General features: G+C 50.9%; 2 protein-coding genes across 18 annotated transcripts in view; one reads left to right on the top strand and one right to left on the bottom strand.

The window, feature by feature from the left end:
- CFAP100 (cilia and flagella associated protein 100) overlaps positions 1-17,988 on the top strand; it is a 41,209-nt gene extending 23,221 nt beyond the window's left edge. For 7 of the 12 annotated variants that reach the window (XM_045385564.3, XM_074033238.1, XM_045385563.3 and 4 more), the window contains 10 exons: positions 212-292; positions 780-961; positions 1,123-1,164; positions 1,243-1,360; positions 4,479-4,530; positions 4,647-4,798; positions 14,518-14,653; positions 15,632-15,837; positions 17,014-17,107; positions 17,727-17,988. In XM_045385564.3, the coding sequence (XP_045241499.2) occupies positions 212-292; positions 780-961; positions 1,123-1,164; positions 1,243-1,360; positions 4,479-4,530; positions 4,647-4,798; positions 14,518-14,653; positions 15,632-15,837; positions 17,014-17,107; positions 17,727-17,840 (1,177 nt within the window). In that variant the 3' untranslated portion in view covers positions 17,841-17,988. Of the gene's footprint in view, positions 1-211; positions 293-779; positions 962-1,122; positions 1,165-1,242; positions 1,361-4,478; positions 4,531-4,646; positions 4,799-14,353; positions 14,654-15,602; positions 15,838-17,013; positions 17,108-17,726 lie in introns of those variants that run through there. The other 5 variants (XR_012431608.1, XR_012431610.1, XR_012431609.1 and 2 more) reach the window with 5 other exon arrangements.
- Positions 17,989-18,865: 877 nt separating this feature from the next.
- Positions 18,866-22,940, bottom strand: part of ZXDC (ZXD family zinc finger C) — a 37,883-nt gene continuing 33,808 nt past the window's right edge. For all 6 annotated transcript variants that reach the window (XR_012431606.1, XR_012431607.1, XM_005547905.4 and 3 more), the window contains 2 exons: positions 21,063-21,158; positions 18,866-19,889 (listed from right to left, as the gene is read on the bottom strand). Coding sequence is in view for 4 of the 6 variants with exons in the window: in XM_005547905.4 (XP_005547962.3) it covers positions 19,803-19,889; positions 21,063-21,158 (183 nt within the window). In the remaining 2 variants the exon portion in view is untranslated. The remainder of the gene's footprint in view (positions 19,890-21,062; positions 21,159-22,940) is intronic.

The raw sequence follows: 22,940 nt of genomic DNA, 5'->3' as shown, positions 1-22,940 counted from the left end.
CCCAGCCCCTACAACACTTCTGGAAGCACCAGGGCTGGTCGGGAGCCAAGGGCAGGGGATACTACAGGCAAAAGGATTAACTCTGTGGCTCTCCAGCCCTGTCCAGAGCCGGGCACAACCCTGGGGCCTGTGGGTGGTGGGCTCACCCCTCTTTAATAGGCTGCCACTGGCCCCCTGCCCCCATCCCTCCTCCCCCACGCCCAACTCCTAGGGCTGAGAAGGAGACCAAAGCCAAGATAGAGAAGATCCTTGAAATCCGGGACCTCACCACCCAGATTGTTAATATCAAAAGGTGAGGTCAGAGGGCATGCTGGCCATTGACTGGCCCACCTCCTGGTCCCTCAGTCATTTTGCCTGGCCAAAGGGAGCCTAGCGCCACGTGAACCTCATGGCTTTACCTCCCAGGGACTCAGTGCTTCCATAAGGCGGTTGCCCATTTATAGACAAGGGGGAGTGAGACCAAGAGAGATTCAGTGACTCCCAAAGCTTCCACTTGGAGGCAGGCAGTTTGGCTCAAAGGCTTGCCCAGCTACAGCCTGAGAGAGGTGCGGTCTCCAGGGTGGAGAGGAACTTGCAAGTCACAAAAGGCTGTGACTCTGCTTGTTGCAGGGTAGGTGCCCATCTTCCAGCATGTGGCATTCCTGCACCTTTTCTCAAGGAAAACAAGGAGCCCACACAGACTTGGCCAGGATGGAGGTGTGACCCCGGCATGGGGACCTCACTGTGGCAGAGGCTGACCTCCTCTTTCCCACCCCCCACCCCACCCCACCCCGATGTAGTGAGATCTCCAGATTTGAAGACACTCTGCAGCATTACAAGGTCTACAAGGATTTCCTATACAAGCTGTCGCCCAAGGAGTGGCTTGAAGAACAGGAAAAGAAACACTTGTTTCTCAAAAACGCCAAGGAGATCTCCGAGGCTTCCAAAGACGGCAGTGTTAACTCCACACCAGGGGACAAAGGTAGCAGAAAAGAGAATGTGGGTTCCCATGTGGGCTCTGCCAGTGGCCCACTGAGACCCTGAGCCCAGCTGGCAGGTTACCTGCAGGCATCTGGGCCACGTGGCATCACTGAAGCTTGGCTGCAGCTGAGGCCATCGGGACCCCCCCTTTGCTTCCTGCAGGACCAGGGATCAAGGGCAAGGCGAGCTCTGTGTGGGCCAAAGGTGAGCTGCCGCCCCCAGCCTGAGGAGCCCGGCTCCGCCCTGCACAGGGTTCAGAAACCATTCCTCTGCTTTCTCCAGAGGGTCAGGGCACAAAGAAGCCCTGGAGGTTTCTGCGGCTGGGGCGGAGCCTGTCTTATCTGAGCAGCCCCCAGCAAGGCAGCCAGCCCAGCGAGTCTAGCGGTGGCAACTCCAGAGGGTGAGTGGACTCCGGTGGGTGGGAGGGGCTGGGGCCTAGCAGGGAGCCCTCCCTTGTGGCACCCACGTGTAGTCAGGTCTGAGTGCCACAGAAAAGAAAGTATGTTACTCACAGTCCCTACTCCACGAAGGGCCACACTGGGAAGTCCCAGGTCGGCCAGGAGGCAGAGGGAGTAGGGCCCTAGGGCAGGAGTTTCCATTGTGGTTCCCATGGGAATTCAGGTTGAGGTGGTGAGCAGGTGTAGGGCTGATTTGTTCTGGAATAATTTCGGGGCTCTTGGACAAAGGCCTGCCCCTGGTTGTCTGGTCCTGGCCCTGGGGGGATAGGTCCTGAGTGTGAAAGTCCGATAGAGGGTCTGGCTGGGGCGTGGACAGTGGATTGGGTGGTTTGCATTTGAAAGGTGAGCTGAGGGCAAGCTCGGAGGCCAGGGTGAGTCATTTCCTGTCTCCGTGGACTGGTCAGCCCTGAGAGAGGTGGTCCCTCCAGGCTTGGCAAGGCCACAGGTGTCAAAAGCAACAAAACACAGAACATCAAAGTCATGGTCACTACATGGGTGAAGTGGTCTTCAGGACCATACGATTTTCAGGACATTTTCCTGATGACACATCTGGATACATTTCATACTTACTGGCTGTTCAGATGTCATTTTTTTGTGAAGTATCCGATTTCTGTACATTTTTGTTGGATTATTGGCCTCGTTCTTATGGTTACCTATTGGTTCTCTATGTATTCTGGGGACCAGCCTGGTGTGGTAAGTGTGGTACACATATCTTCTTCCAGTTTGTGTCTTGCCTTATTTCTTATTTATTTATTTATTTATTTAGAGATGGAGTTTTGCTCTTGTTGCTCAGGCTGGAGTGCAGTGGCGTGATCTCGGCTCACCACAACCTCCACTCCCCGGGTTCAAGCGATTCTCCTGCCTCAGCCTCCTGAGTGGCTGGCATTACAGGCATGTGTCACCACGCCTGGCTAATTTTTTCTATTTTTAGTAGAGACAGGGTTTCGCCCTGTTGGGAAGGCTGGTCTCAAACTCCTGACCTCAGGTGACTCTCCCGCCTCAGCCTCCCAAAGTGCTGGGATTACAGGTGTGAGCCACTGCGCCCAGTCACCTTATTTCTGTTTAATACTGTATTTTGAAGAACAGGAATTCTTAATTTTAGTGAAGTCAAATTTACCAATCTGTAATTTTATGATTGGTGAATTTGGGGCCCTGCTTAAGAAATATTTGCCAACATCATAGTCACTAAAATATTCTCCTGTGTTTTCTTCTGGAAGCTGATGATTTTTATTGGCTTGGATAAGGGTGGCAGAAGCGGGGATGGAGAAAAGTGGGCACTGTAGGGCTCGGGGCTGCTCCCTACACCCCTGCCCTGGCCCTGTGTCTGTGGCGACCCACTCTCCTCCACAGGGTCTTTATCTGCTGCTCAGCCCTTCTGCCCTCCACCCTCTGTCTTCCCCTCTCCACGACTGCCTGTTCCTGAACTCCACACCCAGATGGGTGGCCCCAACATCAGCCTCCCATGGCCCAAACTGATGCTTCTCCAGCTGGAAGAGGACCCAAGCTGGCTTTCTTCTCTGCCCAGCGCAGCCATGCCTTGTGGGGAAGACCAGCCACCACTGGGGCATGCTGCTGGGCCATGCACAGGCTGGTGTTAACGCTGCCTGCCATGACACCCTGCATTTCCAGTTCTGTGTTGAGGAGCAGAGGTTCTAATGTATGCAGTGCAGCCTGCTCTGCCTAGGGCCCCCCTCAGCCATGGACTGATCCCTACCAGACAGGCCCTGACTTGGGAGACTTGAGAACAGAGTCAGGGACCACACTATACTGGGTTTCAATCTCCTAGCCCCTCCGTCTATTAGCCAGGTGACCAGGGCCACTGAGTACAGCTGGGCAGGTTGTGAACTATACAAGGCACTCACTCAGCCAAGAGGGCACGTGGGAGCTGAAGTCCAGCCCACCCCCACCAACTGCCAGGTCAGGCTCCCTGATCCAGGCTACATCCATCTGGAGGGTGGAGTCTCAGAAAGGCATCGTATGGGCCAGCAGTGCCCTGCAGACAGCCAGCTCCCTCATCTGTAAAATGGGCATCGGTGTGCAGTGTGAGGCGTGGGTCTGGCAAGTGCTGTAGTTGATATCACAGCCTCTCTTGGGAAGCCCTCCTGGATCTGCCTTCAGAGTTCCACAGGACCTTGCCCTGATGCCTCTCTGTTTCTGGGGGCTAGGGGGTGGCATCTCCAAGCCCAAGCTCAGGTCCCTGAGGTGCCTGGGGCGAGCCAATGCAGCCCCCCCACCTCAGCCAGCAGGACCTGCAGATCCTAGGTGAGGCCCAGGCTGGAGCAGGCTGGGAGGGCAGGTTTGGAAGTCGGTGGAGGTGGGTCCCCATCCAGTGGGGCCTTCTGGGGCCCACATTGAGCGTTTAAAGCTCACACAGCTTGTGCCCAACTCCTCTCCACTGGTCCAGAAAGACCTTGCCCCTGGGCACTCAGGATCACCTGAAGGCAGCCCTGAGAGTCCCTCTATTGCTGTGAGTGGGACCCCAAGGACAGGGGTCAAGACTGACCCTAGATGGGAGAGGCAGGGCAGGAAAGGCCTCAAAGGTGGCGCTCAGTAAACAATGGTGGGGGAGGAGGGACAGCCCCAGCAGCCAGCGGAGCTGCAGGTGCAGAGGCCTGGGGTGGGGCAGCACCCAGAGAGAGGGGACCTGACCGGGCGGGCAGAGGGGCTGGGGCAGGGGAGGCAAGGTGAGTGCTGGGAGGGCCGCCTGGCAGTCCCCAGGAGGAGAGAGGGTTTTCTTCTAAGTGCAGTAGGGCTGGGAAGGGTGAGGGCCATTTGGCCACCCAGGACTGGGGCCTCTGGGGACAGGTCTGGAACATGGCTTGTCCTGCATGTCAAAGTGGCTAGGGCCTTGGGAAAATGAGTGGATTGAAACTATCCCCTGGCTGCAGTGTGGCAGCTGGGGACTGTGAGGAAGCTGGTGCTGCCCTCTGGGCAACTTGTGGGCAGCTGGGAGAGGAGGGATGGGGATGCTGACAATGCCTTCAAGACCTCTGTGCCCCTCCCCGGGCTCCTGTCTGCTCAGGCTGGTCCCAGAGTCCCGACCCTGCCATCTCTTCGCAGGTCGAACTCTCCCATCCCCCTCACGCAGGAGGACACCGACAGCGATGGGGAGGTGAATGGCCCAGTGCTGTACTAGAATTCAGAAGTCGCCCCTCCCTTGCCGTGCCCCTATCCCTGCCCCTCTGGCTCTGTCCCTGGCCAGTCCCTGCCAAAACCTGTGGGTTGCAGGAACCACAGCTGTACTTCACGGAGCCCCAGCAGCTCCTGGATGTCTTCCGAGAGCTGGAGGAGCAGAACCTGTCGCTGATCCAGAACAGGCAGGAGATGGAGGAGACCCTGGAGGAGCTGAGCCGCACCCTGAAACACACGCAGATCCGCATGTAGGTGCCGCGCGGTGGCCGGCGGGGGCTCCCTGCCACTCTCATCCTGGGATCCCTCTGCACTGGGAGCCGAGTTGGCAGAACAGCCCCCACCCCTGTCCACGGCCCTGGCCTGGTCCAGATTGTCTGAAAAGCTCCATGTGAAGCTCCGTTTGTGGGCCGGATCCTGGAGAGAGGGTGCTGGAGCTGGGGGTGGGCAGGGCCCAGGCACCTGTGCCCACCCTGAAGCAGCCCATGGCTAGAGCCAGGCCTTTCCAAGGAGCTTCCACCCTAGGCTCCTTCTGCTGCCGCCAAGCTCCTGGGGGGCCCTTGGAGTGGCTGGAGGTCCACAGCGACCCTGACCCCCCAGTTCCTGGCAGCACTAACATACTTCACACAGGCGCCCAAAGCAGTCATTTGCTCAGAAGGGCCTGGAAGCTGCTGCTGCTTCATATTTCGTAGACCAGAGTGGGTGTTCACGGCACAGAACTGGGGAAGGCCAAGCCACCTGTGGGCTGCTGTGAAGTGTGTCCCCCACTGTTGTTCAGCAGCGTAACGGGGACGGGAGTGGGTGCAGCCCTGAGCAGGAGGACATGGGCGTGGTGAGTCATGCCATCCTGCAAGCTGGGGCCAAGTGGGGCTGAGATGGGCAGGGATGGGTGAGGGCCATCTGGTCACCCAGGACTGGGCTTCTGGGGACAGGCCTAAAACACAGCTTGTCCAGCATGGCAAAGTGGCTAGGGCCTTGGGAAAATCCTGGCCTCCCAGTTCCAACCAGAGAGGCAGCAGAAGAAGTCAGGTGGCTGCCCAGCTCTCACCTGAAGCCCACCTGAGGTTATTATGGTCCCTCCTGCTGGGTGTGGCCACTCAGTCTACTGCAGGACACCTGCCTCCAGAAGAACTGGGCAGGGCAGGGTCAGCTTGAGGCACTGGTGAGGCATGTCCAGAGCAGGGAATCCTCTGCTCACTCCCCACATACTGCCTGTGCATCCATTCTGGGTCAGGCCTGGGTCTAAGCTCTGCAAGGATAAAGCAAGGCCCTGCCCTCATGCAGCTGACCTTAATGGCAGCAGATACAACAAACAGGTCCACAGATGTGACTTGTGGATACTGATGTGTTCTAGGAGGAAAATAAAGCAACTTGAGAAAGAGGGCTAAAATGGAGGGTGACAGCAGATGGGAGGGGCAGGGAAGGCTTCCAGGAGTTGTCAGAAAACTTCCTGAGGAGTGGGAGGAAAGCCATCCACACAGAGGCTGGGCAAAGAGGGTCCCAGGCAGCAGGAACAGTGGGTGCAAAGGCGCTGAGGTGGGGGCCCATTGAGGCTTAAGTGTCCCATAGGGGAACCATGCTCCTGAGCACCCATGTCCCATTGGTGAGGTGTGGCAAAGAGTCCCCAGAATGATGTGAAACCCCCAGCCTCAGGCAAGACTATGTATCCTGGAATGCTGGGAGGTGACAGACACAGAGGAAGACGAGCTAGGGAGAGGTGGGCAGGCTCCCAGCTTAATTGGGCAAGAAGACAGGTTCCTCCTCCAACACGCACATGCAAACGTAAACCTCATAGCAGAATGCTGGATGTAACATCCCAAAACTGGTCTTCAGCCAGCCAAGCCATCCCTGAGAGCACCCACACTTTGTTTCCAGGGGAGTCGCAGCCCATGTGTATTTAACTTCCATGAACTCAGCAATCTTTTCTCAGAAAAAAATCAAAATACAGTCTTAAAAATATATAAAACAAATAGACAATCATAATAGGCCTATATCCATTAAAGAAATTAAATCAATAATTAATAGCTTTCCAAAAGGGAAAGCCCCAGGCCCAGATGGGTTTGCTAGTGAATTCTACAAAGGAAGAATTTCATCTAAGGAATAAATTACACCAATTCTCTACAATCACTTTTCAGAAGATAAGAGCAGAGGGAGTACTTCCTCATCCATTCTATGAAGCCAGTATCACCCTAATACCAAAACTAGACAAAGGCATTACAAGAAAGGAAAAGTAGCCACCAATATCCTCAACATAGATGCAAAAATCCTCAACAAAATATTAGCAAATTGAATCCAACAGTATATGAAAAGAAGTATACACCACAACCAAATGGGATTTATCCTAGGTATGCAGGGCTGGTTCAACATTCAAAAATTAACGTAATCTGTCATATCCACATGTTAAATAAGAAAAGTCACATGATATAAATAGCACTGAACACAATCCAATACCCACTCATAATAAAAGCTTTCAGAAAATGTGGAATAGAAGGGAATTTCCTCAATTTGATAAAGAACACAAAAATCCTACAGCTAATATGTTACCTAATGAAAAAAAAACCACTAAAAGCTTTCTCATGAGATGAGAAATAAGGCAGAGATGTCTTCTCTCACTACTGCTTTTCAACATTGTACTGGAAGTCTTAGTTAATGTAATAAGACAAAAAAATAAAATAAAATGTATATAGATTGGGAGGAAGAAATAAAACTGTCCTTGTTCACAGGTGACATGAATGTCTATGTAGAAAATTCAAAGCAATCAACAAAAAGCTCCTGATGGCCAAGCGCAGTGGCTCATGCCTATAATTTCAGCACTTTGGCAGGCCAAGGCAGGAGGATCACTTGAGGCCAGGAGATCGAGACCAGACTGGGCAACATAGTGAGACCATATTGCTAGAAAAAATTAAAAACTTAGCTAGGCATGGTGGCACACACCTGAAGTCCTAGCTACTTGGGAGGCTGAGGTGCAAGGATCACTTGAGCCCAGGAGTGCAGTGAGCCATGATCATGCCACTGTACTCCAGCCTGGGTGACACACTGAGACCCTGTCTTAAAAAAAAAAAAAAAAAGGCTGCGTGTGATGGCTCATGCCTGTAATCCCAGCACTTTGGGAGGCCGAGGCAGGCAGACCACGAGGTCAGGAGATCGAGACCATCTTGGCCAACAAGGTGAAAACCCGTCTCTACTAAAATACAAAAAATTAACTGGGAGTGGTGGCGTGTGCCTGTAATCCCAGCTACTTGGGAGGCTGAGGCAGGAGAATCACTTGAACCCGGGAGGCGGAGGTTGCAGTGAGCTGAGATCGCACCACTGCACTACAGCCTCCTGGCAACAGAGGAAGACTCCATCTCAATAAATAAATAAATGAATAATAAAAACAAAAAGCTCTTGGAACTAATAAGCTGTTATAGCAAGAAGCAAGGTTGCAGGATATAAGATTAACAAACAAAAGTCAGTGGCTTTCTCATATACCAGTAATGCGCAAGTGGACTTTGAAATTAAACACATAATACCATTTGCATTAGCACCCTCTGAAATGAAGTACTTAAATATAAATCTAACAAAACATACAAGATCTATATGAGGAAAGCCGTAAAACTCTGATGAATCAAAGGAGAATAAATAGAGAGATATTCCATGTTCAGGGATAGGAAGGCTCAATATTGTCAAGATGTCATTCTTCCCACTTGATCTTTTGCTTCAATGCAATCCCAGTGAAAATCCAAGAAGTTACTTTGTAGTTACTGACAAACTGATTCTGGAGTTTATATGAAGAGTCAAAAAACCCAGAATAGCCAACACAGCGCTGAAGATGAACAAGAAAACTGGGTGACTGACACTACCCAACCTCAAGACTTACTAAAACTACAGTAATGAAAATGGTGTGTGTACTGGTGAAAGAATAGTGAAATAGATCATTGGAATAGAATAGAGAGCCTAGCAATTAACCCACGTAAGTACTGTACACTCTGAGGTAATAAATGCATGTTATATGTAACCTATTGTGGAGCAACGGATAACCAAAGTAGCTGGTTCTAGAACTTCAAGATAATAACAGTATAGTAGGTTTTCATTGGTGTCTGGTCTCTTTCCCTCAGCGCCATGTCTGTATGGCTCATCCATGTGCAGATGTTTGTGTGTGTGTGGATGCAGGTTTTCAACTCATTTGGGTAAATACCAGGAAGCACAATTTCTGGATCATATAGTACAAGTATGTTTAGTTTTGTAAGAAATTGACAAACTGTCTTCCAAGGTGTCTGTACCACTTTGCATTCCCACTAGCAATGAATGAGACTTCCTCTTGCTTCAAATCCTTGCCAGCATTAGGTGTTGTTAGTGTTTTGGATCTGGCCATTCCAATAGATGTGTAGTGGTATTTTGTTTTAATTTGTGACTCCTGGCTATATGATGATGTACAGGAAGCATGATGCTGGCAGCTGCTCAGCTTCTGGAGAGGCCTCAGGGAACTTACAGTCATAGCAGAAGGTGAAGGCCCATATTACATGGCTGGAGCAGCAGCAAGAGAGTGAGAGTGGGGAGGGGCCACACACTTCTAAACAGCCAGATCTCATGAGAAGTCACTCCTATCAGGAGAACAGTACCAAAGGGATGGTGCTAAACCATTCACGAGAAACTGCCCCATAATCCAGTCACCTCCCATCAGGCCCCACCTCCAGCACTGGGGATTACATTTGAACATGAGGTTTGGGCAGGGACACAGATCCAGACAGTATTAATCATTAAACTGTGGTACATCCAGAAAATGGAATATTTTTCAGTGCTAAAAGGAAATGAGCTATCAGGTCATGACAAGACATGGAAGAACCTTAAATGCATATTACTAAGTGAAAGAACTCAGCCTGGAAAGGGTATATACTGTATGATTCCAACTTTATGACATTCTGGAGAAGGCATAACTGTGGAGAAACTAAAAGAATCAGTGGTTACCAGGGTCTTAGGGGGAGAGAGGGATGAAGAGAGGGAAAGCACAAGGCATTTGCAGGGCAATGAAAATACTGTGTATGATGCTATAGTGGTGGATATGTATCATTATATAATACATTTGTCCAAACCCATAGAATATACAGTACCAAGAGGGAACCTCCATGTAAAGTCCGGACTGTGGGTGATAATAATGTGTCCAGGTAGGTTCATCGATTGTATCAAATGTGCCACTCTGGAGGGGGATGTTGATAGTGGGAGAGGCTATGCATGTGTGAGGGTGACGTGTGTTTGATCCTTTTAATGCACTGTTGAATTCTGCTTGATAGTTTTGGGAGGATTTTTGTTTCTATGTTCATAGGGGATATTGGCCTAAGTTTTCTTTTCTGGTGGTGTCTTTGTCTGGCTTTGTTATCAAGGTGATGCTGGCTTCATAGAATGAGCTTGGAAATGTTCCCTCCTCTTCCATTTCTGGGAAGAGTTTAGAAAGGATTGCTGGCTGGGTGCAGTGGCTCACACCTGTAATCCCAGCACTTTGGGAGGTCGAGGTGGGTGGATCATCTGAGGTCAGGAGTTCGAGACCAGCCTGGCCAACATGGTGAAACCGTCTTTACTAAACACACAAAAAATGAGCCAGGCGTGATTGTGCATGCCTGTAGTCCCAGCTACTTGGGAGACTAAAGCAGGAGAATTGCTTGAATCCGGGAGGCGGAGGCTGCAGTGAGCCAAGATTGTGCCACTGCACTCCAGCCTGGGTGACAGAGTGAGTCTCTGTCAAAAACAACAACAACAACAACAACAACAACAACAACAACAACAACAAAAAACCAAAGGCCGGGCATGGTGGCTCACGCCTATAATCCCAACACTTTGGGAGGACAAGGCGGGCGGATCACAAGGTCAGGAGATTGAGACCATCCTGGCTAACACGGTGAAACCCCATCTCTACTAAAAATACAAAAACTTAGCCGGGTGTGGTGGCGGGCGCCTGTAGTCCCAGCTACACGGGAGGCTGAGGCAGGAGAATGGCGTGAACCCGGGAGGCGGAGCTTGCAGTGAGCCGAGATCGTGCCACTGCACTCCAGCCTGGGCGACAGAGTGAGACTCCGCCTCAAAAAAAAAAAAAAAAAAAAAAAAAAAAAAGGAAAGGATTACTGTTAATTCCTTAAATGTTTGGCAGAAGTCACCCATGACACCATGAGGTCCTGTGCTTTTATTTGTTAGGAGTGTTTTGATTACTACGTCAATCTCCCTATTTGTTATTGATCTGTTAAGACTATTTCTTCTTGATTCAGTCTTGGTAGGTTGTACGTTTCTAGGAATTTATCTTTTTTTTTTTTTTTTTTTTTTTTCTGGATTGTCTAATAGTTCCTTATGTTCCTTTTTCTTTCTATGCATCAACTGTAATGTCTCTTCTTTAATTTCTGACTTTATGTGAATCTTCTTTTCTCTGCCTCTTGTGACAGTTTTTGACTTAAAGTCTATTTTGTCTGATATTACTGTTGCCATTTTGTTCATTTTTTCTGTCTGTTTCATAGCTCTCTTGTTCCTCCTCTTCTGCTGTCTTTCTTTTGGTTTTTTTTTTTTTTTTTTCAGTGATCTGCTTTGATTCTTTTTATCTTCTTATGTATCTACTATAGGTTTTTTTTGTAGTTACTTTCATGAGACTTACACTGAGCATCTTATAATAGTCTGTTTCAAGCTGATAACAAATTTACTTCAATTGCATACAAAAACCTCTGAATGTAACCATTTTTTGTGATGTTACCTTTACCAGTGAGATGTATACTTCTGCATGCTTTTGTGTTGCTATTTAGTAACTTTTTGTTTCAACTTGTAGAACTCTCTTTAGCACTTCTCTAAGGTAAGTACCGTGGGTGACCACCTCATTCAGGTTTTGTTTGGGAAAGTCTTTATCTCTTCTTTATTTTTAAAGGATAGTTTTGCTGCATATAGTATACCTTTTAGCCATTTTTTTCTTTCAGTACTTTAAATATATCCACCCATTTTCTCCTGACCTGCAAGACTTCTGCTGCGAAATATACTGATAATCTTATAGCAGTTCTGTTGTACAAGTCACTTTTCTCTTGCTATCAAAATCTTTTTATCTTTGACTCTTGATAATTTAATTATAATATGTCCCCAAAGTAGATCTCTTAGGTTCTACTTACTTGGGAATCTTCAGGCTTCATGAATCTGGATATCCATTTCCCTCTCCAGACATGGGAACATTTCAGCCATTATTTAAGTTCTCTTGATTATTGGGTACAAATATAAATTTGGATAGAAGAAATAAGATTTAGTGTTTGATACATTAGTAGCATGACTGTAGTCTAAAGTAATCTATTGTATACTTCAAAATAGCTAGAATAATTCGAATGTTTTTAGTAGAAAGACAAATATTTAAAGTGATGGATATCTCAATTACACGGATTTGATCTTTACAAATTATATGAATGTATTACCACAGGTACTCCAAAGATATATACATCTATTATGTATCAATAAAAATAAAATTAAAAAATACTTTGCCCTTTCTCTCTCTCCTTCTCCTTGAACTCTTATAATGCATATACTGTTTCAGTTGATGATATCTGTAAGTCCCATAAGCTTTTTTCTCTTTTTCATTTTTTTGCCCTTTTGCTCCTCTAACTCGCTAATTTCATATGACTTATCTCTGAGTTCCCTGATTCTTTCTTACGCTTGATCTAGTCTGCTGTTACAGCTCTCTATTGAAATTTTTAGTTCAGTCATTGCATTCTTAGCTCAATAATTTCTGGTTTTTTTTTTTATGGTTTCTATTTCTTTGTTGAACTTACAGTTTTTCTGATTTTGTTTAGTTGCCTATCTATGTTGTCTTACAGTTCACTGGGAGTCTATAAGACAATTGTTTTGAATTCTTTTTCAGGCAGATTGTAGATCTTTATTTCTTGAGGGTCAATAACTGGAGACTTATCAGGTTCCTTTTGTGGTGTCATGTTTCCCTGATTTTTCATGATTCTTGTGGCCTTGCATTGCTATCTGCACATTTGAAGGAGTTGCTTCTTTCAGTCATTAAGGACTGGCTTCAGCAGGGAAAGCCAAAGGAGAAAGCCAGACAGCTCAGCCAGAGATTCTCCATGTGCTGGCTGGTGGGGTCTGTGGGCAGGGCCTACTGCCAGGGTCCAAGGTGGGTGGGGCGTGCTGTGGTGGGTCTACAGACAGGTGAGGTCTGCACATTGGGTGCTATCAGGCCCTGTGCCTTTTATTTGTTCCTAGCTGCCCCCCTAGGTGATCCATCCATGACAGTTACACCAGGGCTCTGGCAGAGATGAGACAGAAACGGGCCTCTTGGGAAGTACCCCAAAATGCATGGAAACCTGGGGTTCCACCTTGCTTTCTCCTTCCCCCAACATGAGAAACTGCAGGCCAGTGAGATGTCTTTCAGCACTGCCATGGCCTGGGAGAGAGGTGACATAGGCAGAGTGAAATTATTCTCTCACTCTCTATGGCTTTTCTCTGTTTTTATGCACCACTGGGTGCATAAACTGGGTGCTATAACCTCTCCCTTGAATTCTGGAGCTCTGACAAAGACATTTTCATCCATGGATGGTTGTCAAATTAGTGTTTCTGTGGGGGGACAAGAGCTGAGGACCCCCTACTCCACCATCTTGCTGATGCTATTCCTCTGGTTGTATCATTAAATTCTTCTATCTATAAAATCAATCTATAGGTTTCCTTTCTGTTTTCCCCCTTGCCATCCATTTGTTGAAGAAACCAGATCACGTTCCCTATAGTGAAGTGCTTCTTAGACTTTATGTGCACTTGAATCCCCCAGGGATCTTAAAATGAAGTTTCTGATTCAATAGGTGTGGGTCAAGGTCTAAGACTGCATTTCAGGTGATGCCCAAGTTGGTCTGAGGCCCAACTCTGAGCAGCATGTCCCTTGTGCATCTGTTTCTTATTTCACTTGAAAGGTGAATGTTGAAATTCTACTCCTAGATACATATTCGAGAGAACTGAGAACATGTCCTCACAAAAACCTGTACGTGAATGTTCATAGCAGCAATATTCCCAAGAGCCAAAAGGTGGAAACAACCCAAATGCCCATCAATGGATGAATGGATCGACAAAGTGTGGCCTACGTATGCAATGGAAGATTACTCAGTCACAAAAAGAAATGAAGTGCTGACACATGCTGCAACATGGATGGACCTTGAAAATATACTGGGTGAAAGCAGCCAGTCACAAAAGAAAGCATGTTGTGTGACTCCATTTTTATGAAGTGTTCAGGGTAGACACAAAGTTAGATTAATGGTGGCTTAAGACCAAAGGATAGGCCGGGCGCAGTGGCTCAAGCCTGTAATCCCAGCACTTTGGGAGGCCGAGACGGGCGGATCACGAGGTCAGGAGATCAAGACCATCCTGGCTAACACGGTGAAACCCCGTCTCTACTAAAAAATACAAAAAAACTAGCCGGGCGTGGTGGCGGGCGCCTGTAGTCCCGCCTACTCGGGAGGCTGAGGCAGGAGAATGGCATAAACCCGGGAGGCGGAGCTTGCAGTGAGCTGAGATCCAGCCACTGCACTCCAGCCTGGGCGACAGAGAGAGACTCCGTCTCAAAAAAAAAAAAAAAAAAAAAGACCAAAGGATAGAGGAGACAATGAGGAGTGACTGTTAATGGGCATGGGGTGATGAAAATGTTCTAAAATTAGATTATGGTGATGGTTGTGTAAACTCCTTGAATATACAAAAAAACTACTGACTTGTATACTTTATTATGGTTATGCTAATTTTATTGTCTGTGAATTATGCCTCAAAGAAGCTGTTTATTTTCTTTAATGTTGACTGTTAAATATTTTAAGTTTTCCCCTACATTCTGCCAGCATTTCTGACCCCCTGGGCATGCAGAGACTTGGCACCCATGATCCTTCAGCCCTCAGGACAGCTGGTAGGGGCAAAGCACTGTACAGACGGTCAGGCTCAGAGAAGCGATGTGCCCAGGGCTGCGCTGAGTGACTGATGCCCTGCCGGTTTCTCCCTCCTCCAGGGACAGGGAGGTCAACCAGCTGAAGCAGTGGGTCAGCACGATGATGATGTCCATCACCAAGGAGGAGGACACAGCAGCTGAGCTGGAGCTCAAAGCCCGAGTCTTCCACTTCGGCGAGTACAAGGGTGATCAGCAGGTAGGCTGGGGATCAAGGTGGCCAGAGGCCCAGGGGAAGGAGGGACCCTTGGGCACCCACTGGAGGAGCCCTGACAGGCCTTGGGAAGATGGAGGGCAAGGCCTGGGTAAGTGCCCTGCAGCTGCCCTTGCCCTGCCTGCCTCCAGGAGCCACCACATGTATCGATGCCTGTGCCAGCCAGCTTGGTTGCCCCCATGCCTCATTCATTGCTTCATTCTTTTATTCAACAAATGTGTCTGCTTCTTAAACACATAAATTGTGCCTGGCAAGGTGATCCTGAAGGCGGGGAAGAGGCGTGTCCCCAAGCCAGTCTGAAAGGGTGAGAGAATTCGGAGACAAGAGAAAGCCAGTGGTGTTCTGAGCAGAAGCCAGGACCCAGCCAAGGGCTCAGCCCGCTCCCAACCTGACAGCACACCTGGGGCCACCCTGGGCATGGGGCGGCTTCCTACTGTCAAGTGCCTGCTGTGTGCCAGGCACTGGGCCAAGGGTGTGGGACGCAGCCATGAGCAAGAAAGCACTCCTCTGATATAGCCAGAGTCCATGGGCACTAGCTGTGCCCAGGCTGGGCTGAGCTGCCTGCCTGCTGCTTCTCTCTCCTCATACAGCCCACGTGGAGGCACTGTTATCTGTTTTCTAAGTGTCAGAACAGTCTCAGAGAAGACATGGCCCTGTGGGGTGCTCGGGGTACAGGGCTCCCTGGAGGAGGGGACTGGGCCCTGTTGGTGTACCAAAGGCAACTAGGGGAGGGGCTGGAACCAGGGATCTGGCTGACTCCAGGGGGCCCAGGGGATAGGCTGCTCTGGCCAAGACAAGCCAGATTCCCAAGTTCTGTTTCAGCCTATGTTCTCAGAGCTACCAGTGTGTGCCAAGCAGTGGGAGGCCCCCACCCTGGGAGGTCAGTAGGCCACCGCTGAAGGCACTAGCATGGGGGTGGGTTTCGGCCTGCCAGCACTCTGCTGGAAGCCGCTGACTCCACAGGATAAGCTGCTAGAGAGCCTGAACTGGAAGGTGCTGGACGTGTATCGGAACTGCATCGGCACCCAGCAGGAGGCCAACCTGGGCACCGTGCAGATGCTGACCATCATTGAGCACCAGCTGGATGAGCTGCTAGAGAACCTGGAGCGCGTGCCCCAGGTCAAGATCGAGCAGGCCGAGAGGGCAAAGGAGAAGGAGCGGCGCATCAGGTGAGCTCTAGGCCCTCCCTGCCAGCTGCTGTGTCCAGACTGGCCCTGAGGGCAGAGGGCATGTATAGGCCCTGCCCTCAAAGCGCTCCCAGGAGACAGGCCCCTCATGCTCCATGCTATGAGACAAAAGCCCAGGTCTTGGGGGGATCTAGAGGGGTATCACACTCAACTAGGGGGTGGTTAGGGAAAGCTCCCTAGAGCAAAGGACAGTGACTCGATGTGGCCAGGAGGCTCAAGGAGGGACAACGTCTAGAAGACAGAAGAGGTGGAGCTCAGTTAGAGTGTGGCTATCATGGCCAGCCTCAAAGACATGGAATAGCAGTGGAGGGCTTTAAGCAGTGGGGCAAACATGGCCAGGTAGGGCGTGGTTAGATTCTTCCCTCTGGGGCTGGACTGGAGGGGCTGGAGGCTGAGGGCAAGGGCAGCTGCCAGCACCCGAGAGGGAAGGCATGGCTAGAGCAGTGTTGCTGGAGCAGAAGACGAAGTGCAGAGGCTCAGAGAGCCTTGGGAGTTTCAGCTCGGAGGGGAGTGCAGGGGGGCAGATGGGCGGCAGCTTGTCATTTGTTGGGACACCAGCCTGGACCCAAGGTAGATGGGGGTCATGGCTTCCCTGGCCTGTGGGCAGCCCGGTTCATCCACCCCGTGCAGGGCCCTGAGACAGCACAATCTGCAAACATCCATCCATCCCCCACAAGCACAGGGGCTTCTCCTCTGGGTCCCTGGTGCCCTGCTCGGAGTGGGTACCAGACAAAGCTTTGATGACTGAGAGTATACACAAGACGGAGACAGGACTCTTGCTCCAGGGGGATGCTGGACCTTCACGGTGGCAAGGGAGGCCACAGGTGCACGGATCAGGCCATGGGTGTAGATTCAGGGAAATGTGCCTCTGGGAGAGGTCTGCTGGATGAACCTTAGATCAGCCCTTGCAGGAGGCCAGAGCCAGAGCCTTGGAACAGCAGGGCCCTGGCTGTCCTCCTGTGCGCCTAGCCCACCTTGGCCAGAAGCAGTGGTGCTTTGGCTGTGGATAGGTATTGAGGCCTTGACCTGGCAAAAGAGGTGAAGAGGAGCTGGGAGTTTTCTTGAGGGAGGACACGGCCTGGCCTGGGGACTCCGTGTGGAGATTACACAACAACTCCCAGGTCCCCCCAGTTTTCAACGTCATTTCTTGCTGCCCAGACTTCGAGAAGAAAAGCTCCAGATGCAAAAGATCCTACAGGAGGAGCGTCTGCAGCGGGCCCGGGCGCGTGCCCAGGCTGAGATCAAGAAGAAGGTAGGCAGGGTCGCCCCGGGGGTCTCTGCTGGAGGGGGTCCCAAGACAGCATGGCAGCTGAGGTCCTGCAGCCCAAGCCCCCAATGCCCCCACTCTGAAGGCATTCCCTGAGGCTCTGAGGGAGACAGCCTGCCTTCAGAGCAAGGCTCTCCCAGGACCTGCTTCCTGCAGGGGGCTCTTCCCCAGGCTGCCAGCTCATGGCCCATGCCAGGCTGAGACTGGTTCAGCCATGCCCACCCACCCCAGCCAGGTACACTCTGCTCAGGAACAGGGTCCCACCACCCTACCCACACTCCGGCCAGACCCCAAGCCCTGCTCACTGCCTGTCACTGGGGTCCCCCTACTGCTGTGTCCCAAGGCCTCCGCCTTTCCTGCCTTCTGACCCTGGCAACAGGAAGCGGGTCCCCCTGCTCCCACATTTAAGAGGTGGTGATCCAGGGACCAGACTTGATAAATGCCAGGCAGACTCACATCCCCAGTTATTTCAGAGTTAACTCCAGCCCTCAGCCTGCAGGGCTGCCCAGAGTGGGCTGGAGCTGACTGGAGCTGCTGGGCCTCTCCCTGCACCAGGGGCAGGGGTACATGGGCATACGGCTCACTGGGCTTGTTTCCCCTGCAGAGAGGCAGGACATTGGTATGCCGCTCACAACCCCCAGTCCACAGGATCAAACAAGAGTCTGAGCACACACTGATGGACAAGGAGAAGGAGGAGCTGCTATTTTTCTTTACGTAATCTTCGCAGACCATAGCTGTTCTAGCTGAAGGCTTAGCAAAGATGTTGGCAGAGTCTGGGCTGGGTCTTGAATGGTCCAACTGAGTCTTCTCTGCCTCCTGTGTGCTCCCTTCCTCACCTGAATAAATTCATGTCTTTTTGGAGTCTTGAAGGCCTGTTTAAGGACGCAGCCACCATTGCCAAATCTCAGCATCCCCCCGGTTCATCATCTAACCCTAAGCAGATGCTTGAGGGCAAGAGCATGACACCTTGGTTCTCATCTAAAACAGCTGCTCTATGAGACAAAAGCTAATTTCACGCTGAGTGTAGTGTGAGATCAGCCTCTGTGCAAAGACCAAAGAAATGCAAGCAGGCAGCTGGGTATATGGCAAGGCCATCGCTACCAACTAAAGGAGAAACAACGGGCTGAACGCCATATATGCAGCTACTCGAATTAAGCCAAGGTGAAAAACCTTCGGTGCATGACTAGAGGCAAACTTTCATTCATTTGCACTAGGAGTTGGGCCCGTCACCGGCAGGGAACCTCAGGGTCCAGAATGCTGGGTGCCAGTCCCAGCCACTTCATGGTGGCGTTCCCAGAGAGGCACATGGGAGAAAAGTAGAGGCCAAGAGGGCATTCCTGGGGGCAGACCCTGCTCCCCGATAGAGATGGGGTGGGTGCGGCTCCACCCCCCATAGTGGCCAAAAGCCTCCCATGGAGGAGGAGGACTCTGGGCCACCTTGGGGCTGAAGAGTCTCCCAGGTGGGCAAGTTCTCTCCTTGGCTTTAGCTGGTGACAGAGCAGTGGTCTGTGGAGAAGACCCACTTGCTGATGGGTGTGGATTCTTCCATGTGGAACAGCACCTGGGGACAGCACCTCGGAGTGGGACAAGACAAAGGGAGGACTCACTCAAACTTGGTGTCACCCCCAAATTCAAGAAACAAACACGGCAGTTTGAATGATTCAGTCTGGGAACCAAAACAGCCTCTGAATGAACACACACTGCAAAAGGCACAAGGCAAAAAAAAAAAAAAAAAAAAAATCGTTTAGGAGTGACCCTGTGTTATTGCTAAGTTAACAGACTTACAAATAAACAAAGGCAAGGTGATCATGTTGTCTCCTTTTGCAAGACAGACCTCACTCTATAAAAATATACATTGACGTATTATGTGCACATCAACCTCAATAATAAAACATAAATGCACCATCACAGTCCTACACGTAATTTATGGTATTCAAAACATCACTTTATAAACTATTGTCAAATTACCATTTAGACATTAATACCCAAATACAGAATTTAGAAAATTACTTAAAATTTTAACTCTACTATACCCCCAAGCTCTCAGCTATGAATTTAGTCTGGGAAAGAGGGCACTGTAATAGGCCACTGAGGTCCTCTGTCCCACCACATCATTCTCCCCAAAAAACTAGCTGCCCAACTGCTCTGCCAGACTTGGGCTAGAATTTGGCTTCACTGTGGCAATGGGACCTCCTGGGTCCTACAGTGTGGCAAAACCAACTTTCCCACAAACCCCATCCCAGGTGCTGGGATGCTCACACACTGAAGCTGAAAGACCCCACTTGGTTTTGCCACAGATCAAGTTGCATCTGACTAGAGAGCCTCTTCTCTACCCTATTTCCTGCAGAAGTCTTTTTCCTTGTAATGCAACAAGTGCTACACAGCTCAGACCAATGGGACACGGGGAAAGGGGCTGTTGTGCACCCAGCCCTGCTGAAGGAGACCCTTGTCTTGCCAAAGCACTTTGCTCACAAAGGCAGTTTCAAAGAGTACAGCCCGAACTCGTTCCTGGTAAAACAAAAGGAAAACATTTTGATAAATGTACCCAAAAGTCTCAAAAGGGCTATGCTGGTCTTCTGAATGGAAACCAAATGAGGTCTCCCCAGGCTCATGTCATCTGACTCTCAGGGAAGGTGAGTCCTAGACCGTGGCCTTGGGCCTGCCCAGGCCGAGGCTGCCATCACTGCAGGTCCTGCAGGTTGATAGTGCTTCCTGGGAACTGGGTGGCCTCCGGTCCAGAAGGGCCTCCAGATGAGGGGAGCACCTCCTGCAAAACCAAGCATTGTCATGAGGAGGGAGGAGGGAGGGGAAGCAGAGGGATCCTGTGGCTCCACACAGCAGGCAACTGACCGGGCTTGTGGTGAGATACCTGACTTCTCTTAATCAAAACTACAGGCTCCCCTGATTCTAAACACATGTTCTTTGATGGAAAAATGAACTCAATACTGTACTGTAGATTTTTCAAGATTGTTCTGTCTGCACACTGACGTATACCTCACATGTTCACACACCCGCATGCCTTTTTACAGAAACAAAATCATCTTTACTTCTGCAACCCTTTCTCCCCACTTCTCATGCGGTCCCTCCTAAGGCACTCTCCCAGGTATTAGGTGTCTGCCTGCGCCCTCACAGCTGACCGGCATGTGGCCCAGGGCTATGGAGGCCCCATCTAGCCTGTCTCCTCGTGTTAGAAGTGTTTCTGCTGCTGCACCATTCGACTCCGGGCTACGGTGATTATTCCACTACTTTTTTTTTTCAGGAGCAGTCCCAGGAGGGGGCTGCCAGGCACATGGAGCAGACACTTCTGAAGTTCTCTGATCCATGCTGCCAAACCGCCCTCCAGTTCACCCCTCTGCAGCCCGGGTGCTGCCCGGCCCTCTGCTCCCACCAGTGCTTCTGTCCAAGTTTGGTTCTCATTGCGAGGAAAATGCTGAGTAGCCCAATTTGCAAAAAAAAACTAAAACACAATTTGCATGGCTTATTGTAAATATATAAACATGTAAGGCAAATTGTTAGAAATGTGGTAAGCTATACACTTTCGGTATTTCATATCAAACTCTGAATCATTCACTGCCACCCATCCTTAGCTTAACCATGTAAGCAAACTATACTGAATTCATCTGAGTCTATTCTCCCACAGGCTGGGCCCTGGCCAGCCCTCTTCCCAGAGCAGTAACTGGAATTCCTAGGCACAGCACTTTCAAGAGCGTATTAACTTCTCCTGCTTTGTTTACCAGCAGGAGCTGCAGTGTCCTGCAGATCTGAGCTCCACTCACCCACCTTCTCCAGAAGGCAGCAAGACATCCTGGCAACCAACCCGCTGAGCCTCCCAAGCCACGCGGCTTCAGTGACCAGCCTGCAGCTGTGAAGCCAGCCTTCCAGAAGTAGAAGGCTCTGTGAGTCTCAATAAGAAAAACAAAGGGCAGTAAGCCATCCAGACCTGGAGGACGTAGACGGGCAGGTCCACAGTGAGGAAGGGGAGGAAGGCGGCTGGGCCGCGGGTTGAGGGCAGGACACCTTCGCCGGAGGGGTCATCCTGGGGAGGCAACACAGAAAGGCCTGTCACATGTCTGTGAGTGCAGCAACAGTCCTCGCCTCACCCGAGAAGTCTCCACCAACTGCAATGCGTGGCAGAACCAGCCCACCCTCTGTATTCCAAGGGAGGCCTGAGGACCCAGCAGGAATTGTTTATGGGGTCTGGGTACTACCTGTTCCCACCTGGTGCTTATTCTCTCACCTTGATCCCAGCAGCTTTTGCTGGGCCTGGAACCTTCTGCTGTCCAGCTCCTCCCCTCAGTCAGCCCAAATACCGATTTCCCTCCTAAGGCACGCTCCTCAACTCCTTGTGGGTGCCCGGGCAACCCCTGCACCCCCACCAACCTCGAGTACCCACAGTGCTCTCCAGCAAATCCTCGGGCCCCAGAGAGGGGCTTCCCTGCATGCCCCAGCTTGCCTACAGGCCAGCTGGAAGGACCAGGGCAGGTGGAGGGGCTCCTGGGAGGGGAGGCTGTCAGGCCCCTCACAGTCCAGGCTAGAAACTTCATCTGTCCCACACTTCACCTGTCCTGCACCTGCATGTCCACCCATGGCCATTCACATCCCGAAGCAGAGCTCCTGGTGCTGCTGCCCTGTACCTCTCATTCCTTCTGTTTGAGAAGCTCCTGTGAAGGACTGCACTACTGTTCCCATTTCAGAGATGACAAAACTGAGGCCTGGAGTGCTTAAGTAACCAGAACTACACTAGCTAGTAAGGGACAGAAAAAGAACTCAAACCCAGGTTTAATCAGGCGTCTCTTAAAAGTATACCCCCTACTTGCTCCTCTTCTGCCAGCGGCGCCAGCTTCCCTACCGTCTCCTATTGCCAAGCCTCTGGTCCTGCCTCTGGACCTCTGCCCTGCCAATTGAGGCACTGTTTCCTTGGACGGTTCTCCCCCTCCACTGCTCCTGCTTCTGGAGAGTTCTTACCTCTTCAGAAGCTGGAAAGAAAGGACCAGTGCTCTTCTTGCCCATCCCTAAGACAAGCTTCAGCCCCCACCTGATGCTCACTGCTAGCTTCCAATCAGCACAGGGCCACCCCCAGCTGCCTGCAGCCTCCTCCCTGCCCCCTTCCCAGCCCACCTCTGCCCAGGCCATCCCTCCTCTTGCCTCTCTGAGCCCCAGGCCTGGTCCTGTTTCCTTGCTAAGCCTCTCCCAGGACTATGAACCCACAGTGTGCCTGTTTCCCAACTCAGAGCCAGCGTCAGCTCCACCCTCCGCACTTCCGTGGGGCCTGCAATCGCATCCTCTGCCACAGGGAATCTACAGAGTGGAGTGGTGAAGGGGGCACACACCTGGGCCAAACCCAGACAGCCCTGGCTTGTATATCTCTTCTCTCCCCAAATCCTTCCAAATCATCTTCCCTCCCCATTCCAGCCCCTCAAACTGAGACTGAAGATGCAGGTGTGCTCAGGGCTGCTGGAGTGGGTGTCCTCAAAACCCTGGAAACTGGCCACAGCTGCAGGTATCTGTGGCCCAGACAGGCTGGGAGGGGCCTGGGCCTGCCCTGGAGGGGCTCCGTTTCATAGGAAAGAAAATAGAACAACACTGAAAAGACCCCCACCACCTTCAGCACAGAAAGGCTGCTAGTCCACCACAAGCAGGCTGCCCTAGAAATGGGGTGGCTGAGGCGGCCTGCAGAGCCCCTTTGCCCCAGCCCTGCAGAAGAAGGGCAGGGTGGCCTCAAACAGATCTCACCCTGCTGCAAAATAGCCCTGGGGGCCTCGGGCAGGGAGGCAGGCTGCACTGGGGCTAGACGCAGGGCCGTGCACAGACAGGGTCA

This window comes from Macaca fascicularis, chromosome 2, assembly GCF_037993035.2.
Source record: "Macaca fascicularis isolate 582-1 chromosome 2, T2T-MFA8v1.1".
Taxonomy (NCBI): Eukaryota; Metazoa; Chordata; class Mammalia; order Primates; family Cercopithecidae; genus Macaca; species Macaca fascicularis.
This window is presented reverse-complemented; position numbering and strand designations above follow the sequence as displayed.